Genomic DNA, 6,010 nt, shown 5'->3' on the forward strand with positions numbered 1-6,010 from the left:
TTGTTCAGTTTCACGAAGCAGTGGCCCATACCTAATCGAACCTCAGCTAGAGAACAAGATGACACCATTCAGAATCCTAAAATTTCAACTTGATGACTTTTTTACATTCTGGACACCAATTAATGTGAAAGCAGTATTTTTAATATTTCTTTAAAACCTCTAAGCCATCTAACAATTTGCTGTTTTTAAAGGCAGCCTCTCTGTTCAGTTTCACGAAGCAGTGGCCCATACCTAATCGAACCTCAGCTAGAGAACAAGATGACACCATTCAGAATCCTAAAATTTCAACTTGATGACTTTTTTACATTCTGGACACCAATTAATGTGAAAGCAGTATTTTTAATATTTCTTTAAAACCTCTAAGCCATCTAACAATTTGCTGTTTTTAAAGGCAGCCTCTCACACTTGGCAGCAAAACTAACTTTAACAGATTAGTAAGATTTTATTTCTTCATACACCCTAGAACATTGGTCTATATCTCCAAAAGACTCTGATACTAAACAAATAAAAAATTACTTTTATGGAAATGTATTACAAAATAATAGAGAAAGGCATTAAAAAATTGCCAGATGAAAGGGCTGGAAATTTCTTAGGCAGGGTAAGTTCACCTGAGACTTGCAGGCCTTCAGAAAACACAGACGAATAAACAAATTAGCTAGACGTTTCTCCTCAAATCATCAACTGATTCACTGCTAACAAAATGCTGTTCATCATCCTCTAACTTCCATGATCGTGTACAAATGAGCTAATACAGAGAATTCACATCATATTGCCCTTTCAGACTGCCTGTGAACTAGGAATACAAAGACATTTATATACAGCAATTTCAAACCTACGTGTGTGTGAAAAAGGGGAGTGAATGAAAGATGTTTGTTTAGAAGTAAGGCTTGCATTTCTAAATCCACTTTTGCAGCAATGATTCGTATCAGACTACAGAATACAGACTACAGAATACACATCAACTTTGTAATAAACTCTTTTTCAGATAGGTTATGGCAAAGTATACCACATCTCTCAAGAGACTTTAGAGTATTTGTGATCCTAATGCAAATACTCTGAACTAATATCTCTAAACCACATGCATCGCTTTTACAGCTGTTACTGATAGCTTTCACAGATTTTTGCATTAAGAAAAACATACAACACCAAGAAAACTCACATCATGCATTATAGGTAGAATTTTACTTTTCATGTCTTGTTTAATTATTAATGCTAATACATCATTTTCTTAATTATTCCAAAAGCTCACAGATAGGTTCTGCAACAGTCTTGAACAGTTCCCCCCTTCCCCATACAATTTTAACTTCTCTTACATGCAACTTCTCAGTTTCTAATAGCTCTTTAAAAGGAAATAATTAGAAAAAATGAAAAGTGTTTTCCTAAACACGATTTCCTTCTCTAACAATTAAGGAACACTTCAAGTCAACAAACACCTGAACTCCTCTATAATGAGGGATGGAGTTGTTCTGACAGATATAGATCACAAAGAAGCCTTCAAGTCTTTTAATTAGGAAGACTTGAGTTAGTTTGCAAGCACAGAAAATACTTCCGCTAGCAAATACTGTCTGTCTTACCTGGGCAACCTGGATTGGTACGTAATGCTTTCTTGTAGTAAGCAAGGGCTCCTCTATAATCTTTCTTGTTGAAAGAAATGCATGCTTTACCTGTTATAACATACCAGATATGAATAAATCAGAAATATAAACAAAGCAGTTATAAATTGTAAGTATTATTTGATAAATTTGTGCTGTGCCGATTTTCAAAAGTTACAATTAAAAACTAACAGAAAATTCAGACAACTACAACTTCTATCTTTGATGGCATCAAGTATATGAAAGAAAACAAACGTGGGAACACATAAAATTTACATTTTCGTGTAATTCTTAATTCTTTCTTTGTCCAGAGGAAAGACACTTGCTAAGACTAGATTAATTAGTGAACAAATTAAAATACAAGTGTTACAGCCCACTGACTCCTCACTATTGGTATCTTCACCTTCAACAGAGTATCAGCTTCATTGGCATCGTCGGGGAAATATAAGTAGTTGAACTGGATGTACGCCTATGGGTCTCAGAAGATGCTAGCTAGCATTATACTTTTTCCTAGCTTTTCCACCTACATATACTTCCCAAGTTTAAAATAATCTCTATCACATGTTTCTGGTCAGAAGTGCACACTTGTTTATCCCATTCTTTCTCTCTACTCACACACGCACTCTCTTCTTAAGCATGTAATTCATTCCAAAACTCAACTGGAAAGACCAGGTTTTTACATAAATACCCATAAACTCATACCAAGAAGGGCAGGAATATTATTTGGAGACTGGTTGAGCACAAAATGGAATTGTGCATCAGCTTGGTCCATCTTATCACCTTCAAGCAGACAAAAGCAGGCTCTTCCCAACAAGTGATTCTAGACAAGGAAAAAAATTTCCGCTACATTTATCTTTGTAAAATATGAAGATTAGACTACGTGAAAGACTAACTGGCTATGCTATAATGGTTTCTATGATTAAGTTATTTCTCCTACATCAGGACAAAAAAAAAAAAAAAAAAAAAAAAAGGTTTTTATCATCAAAATCAAAAGTTCACATATTATCAAGCAAGAGAGTAACAAGGTCTTTATCATCCACATCTAAAGTTCACATATTATCAAGCAAGAGAGTAACAACTAATCCCTCCTTTCCAACCCCCCCAAAATTGGTTGACATAGAACTATCAGGTGTCCCAAGCTAGAGATAATTATTCCTAGTGGCACCGCACACGTTTCAGATACTTACCAGTTTTACTTATATGTACTAGACTAACAGACTTCAAAGCCTGAGCAGTTTCTACTTACCTTTAGTGAATCAATACTTGTTTTCTTTAGAATCACTTTTCAAATTCACACAGAAAACATGTTGAAAGTAAGCTAAAAAATAATCTACAAATATGGATTTTTAAACAGATTTTGCTTTTACCTGATCATACATAATAATTTTGTCAGCCATAGTATACAACAAGGTAGCTTGCGTAATGAGCTCCTTCTTGTTATCTTTGTTCTTCTCCTTTCGAGCCTGCTGTACATAGTATGCTGCCAGAGTATCCAGACATGTCATCTGATCTTTTTCATGGTCTCTATAGTCCAAGTTACCATCTATGCGTGCAGCTTCCAACAGCTTCACAAAGTCTTCTGTTTTTCCTTGTTTGTAGTATTCCAGCTATAAAACATACAATTTTAACAGACAATACTACCCCAGTAAGCAAGTGTCATATCAAGTTGATACTTTAGGTGTCACACAGATTCTTCTAGGGATAAATGTAGATAAATCAGACAAAGGCATTCCGATACCGCTAAATATTTTTCTACCATCATCCTAACTTACTATTTTTACATTAAAACACAAGTCTTGCAGCTATTTACAAGTGAAGAATCAACTGGTTTTCCTCTGAACTTCTTTGACTTTTTGCACATTCTACCATACTTTCCATAGTACAGATACTGTCCCCTCCTTTTTTATGAAGTGCATAATCAAAGGCACAAAACAGAAAAACTATTGAGGAAAAAAACCTTAGAAAGCAGGCCTCAAGCAGCTTTGTTTCATGAAAAAAGATGAAGTTAAAATCTTAATATGCATATGTCAAATCAGAAATATCTGGCCTAGAATCAGTGACCAAATAACCCAATCAAGTTCCTGTTCAGAATTCAGTTATCCCTAGTCATAAAAGTAAGGAAGTGGAAATTATTATACGATTATCTGAATACAATATTTAAATATACAGCTTGTACATATACAAACCGCTAAGGCAATCCATATGTGCAGTTGAGTGTGTTCCTGTTTCAGTATACTTATAACTTCATCACCCTCAGGTAACTGATCGAAGTCAAGCTCAATAACCTAGAAACAAACAAAACAGATTTTCTTTTCACAAAGCATTAACAATGTTATCTCTCATTGAGCTAAAAGCAAGCTGGACATTTCAGAGCACAAAACAAACAAAAAAATTGTGTTTAAATAAGGTTATGGACAAAGAAAGAAGTGATGATATATTTTATTCTGTACAATACAAAAGTGATGATCTCTCACAAATATCAGAGAAAAGACAGCCCAATGTTTGGGATGCTAGTCAGGGAGAATAAACAGAGATGCTAATTCAACTTCTTTCACCATAGACTTCAGGCTCAGAATTTTTACAGTTCAGCTAATAACCAACTTGACTGCATGCTGCTGAATTTGTAAAACTTTTCCTACAGGTAATACAAAGATCTAGGATACAGTAAAAATCTTCCAAGTAATCAGATGTCAGAGAATCAATATCTCAGACTTAACTCAGAGCCCTGAAATTTTGTAAAGTCATCTTTATGCCCAAGAAAATTAAGAAATTATTGAAGTGGCAAACATTATAAAGAACAGACTATATTTCTGAATATTAACAACCATAGTCATCATGAGCAAATGACATCAATAACTTTCCACCACGCACGCATTATTTTGCAAGGGCTATTTTGCCATGTTGATCTACTCTTCTGATACAGAAAACGAGGAAAAAGGAACAGATATTCCCAAGGTGGGTTGTTTGGGAACACAATTTAACTGCCTATTAGTTCACTTGCTACTCAGTCATGCTGCCTTTTATTATTTATATGCCTTTTATTAGCCATCTATGTTACAATTTAATATTATAGCCAGGAAGAGCTGCAGTTGTACCCAGGCTTGTACCCTCACTACCAATGCAGGGACTCTTTCTCCAAAGACTGGATTAGAACAATCCGGTTTATAAGGACTTACAGTTTTGATTATGCAAAACACATGAGCGGAAATATTTCTGCTGCTATTGTTATTTTTAGTTTGAGTTTGTCTTGCATCGTACCTCCTGTTTGACAAATAACAATGTTTTTATATTTGGGCAGCCCTCATCTACAAACTAAAACAGTTATTAACGAGAAATAGGTATTACCAACACAGCAAATAAATACGGAAGTAAAAAAAAGCAGTAAAAAACCCCACCACCAACTTATTTTACAGCAATCCTTGTGATTAATTCAGAACTTCAGGATCCAAGTAGTCCTAGCCATAACCTCAACAGCAGCACCAAGATCAACTTTTCATGTTGACACCTCAGACAGAAATTTCTGTCATGGAGGAAAAAGCCCTCCGACATGTAACCTACAGAGACCCTTAAGTCTCACCTTTGTGAGACTTAAAAACACAATGGCAGTTGTATGGAAATTTGTTAGAGCATGGACACATATGTTCACAAAAAGCTTTTTTCCACCTATAAGCAGTATGTTTCAATACCTTATTTAGCTAAGGTGTTCATTTAGTATCTCCTATGGAATGATTTAACTTCAAACCTTATAATACCCTGTAAATTTCCAAATATTTCTCTTAAATCTTTTTAACCTTGGCTTGTGACAGTCTACTTTAAATAAAAAAAAGTTAAATAAATTTCTAAACCTACACTGAAATAACTTTACACATTGGACCAACTGCCCTACCTGTGTCTATATGCTGATTTAGGAACATGCATGCTGTTTACCAATCAGTGCAGTCAGAAAAATCAGTATCTAATGAGCTAAGGAGAGAATTTAGCTGGACAAGGCCACCGTACACAAGCACAAACTAAATATTAGATACTGTTCCCAACAGGGTCTTCACTCCTGAGAGCTGCATATGCTTGAAGCATACGTTGTGGGAGAAGAGGCTGCCCCTTCCTCACAGACGTATGGTACCGAAGGACTCCGCACAGGCTGCCTGACTGTTCCCAGCGGCTCTCCTTCACCAACTCTCCTCCCCAAGAAAGCCACTAGGCAAGGACAGCTAGTAGAGGGCGGACACCGTTCACCGAGGGTCACCGGCGAAGGCAGGTTTGGGTTTCTTTCCGCAAAGCGATACACCTGTAACCCCAGCAACTCATTCCGCTCAGGGAAGGGAGCGACATTCCCCCTCGAGCCCGGGACAAAACTATGAGAGGAAGCGACAAACGTCCGCGCCCCGGCACGCATCAGATAGCGCGCCCCTTCCTTCCCC

At 36.4% G+C, this 6,010-nt stretch overlaps 1 protein-coding gene across 1 annotated transcript in view; it reads right to left on the reverse strand.

Annotated features, from left to right (window-relative positions):
• CTR9 (CTR9, Paf1/RNA polymerase II complex component) overlaps positions 1–5,985 on the reverse strand; it is a 22,455-nt gene extending 16,470 nt beyond the window's left edge. The window contains exons 1-6 of the mRNA XM_009587008.1: positions 5,713–5,985; positions 3,779–3,877; positions 2,960–3,199; positions 2,295–2,412; positions 1,575–1,664; positions 1–46 (exon numbers count right to left, since the gene is read on the reverse strand). The exon at positions 1–46 is cut by the window's left edge and continues 94 nt beyond it. Of these exons, the coding sequence (XP_009585303.1) occupies positions 1–46; positions 1,575–1,664; positions 2,295–2,412; positions 2,960–3,199; positions 3,779–3,877; positions 5,713–5,985 (866 nt within the window). The remainder of the gene's footprint in view (positions 47–1,574; positions 1,665–2,294; positions 2,413–2,959; positions 3,200–3,778; positions 3,878–5,712) is intronic.
• Between the last annotated feature and the right edge of the window lie 25 nt (positions 5,986–6,010).

This window comes from Fulmarus glacialis, unplaced genomic scaffold (assembly GCF_000690835.1).
Source record: "Fulmarus glacialis isolate BGI_N327 unplaced genomic scaffold, ASM69083v1 scaffold8051, whole genome shotgun sequence".
Taxonomy (NCBI): Eukaryota; Metazoa; Chordata; class Aves; order Procellariiformes; family Procellariidae; genus Fulmarus; species Fulmarus glacialis.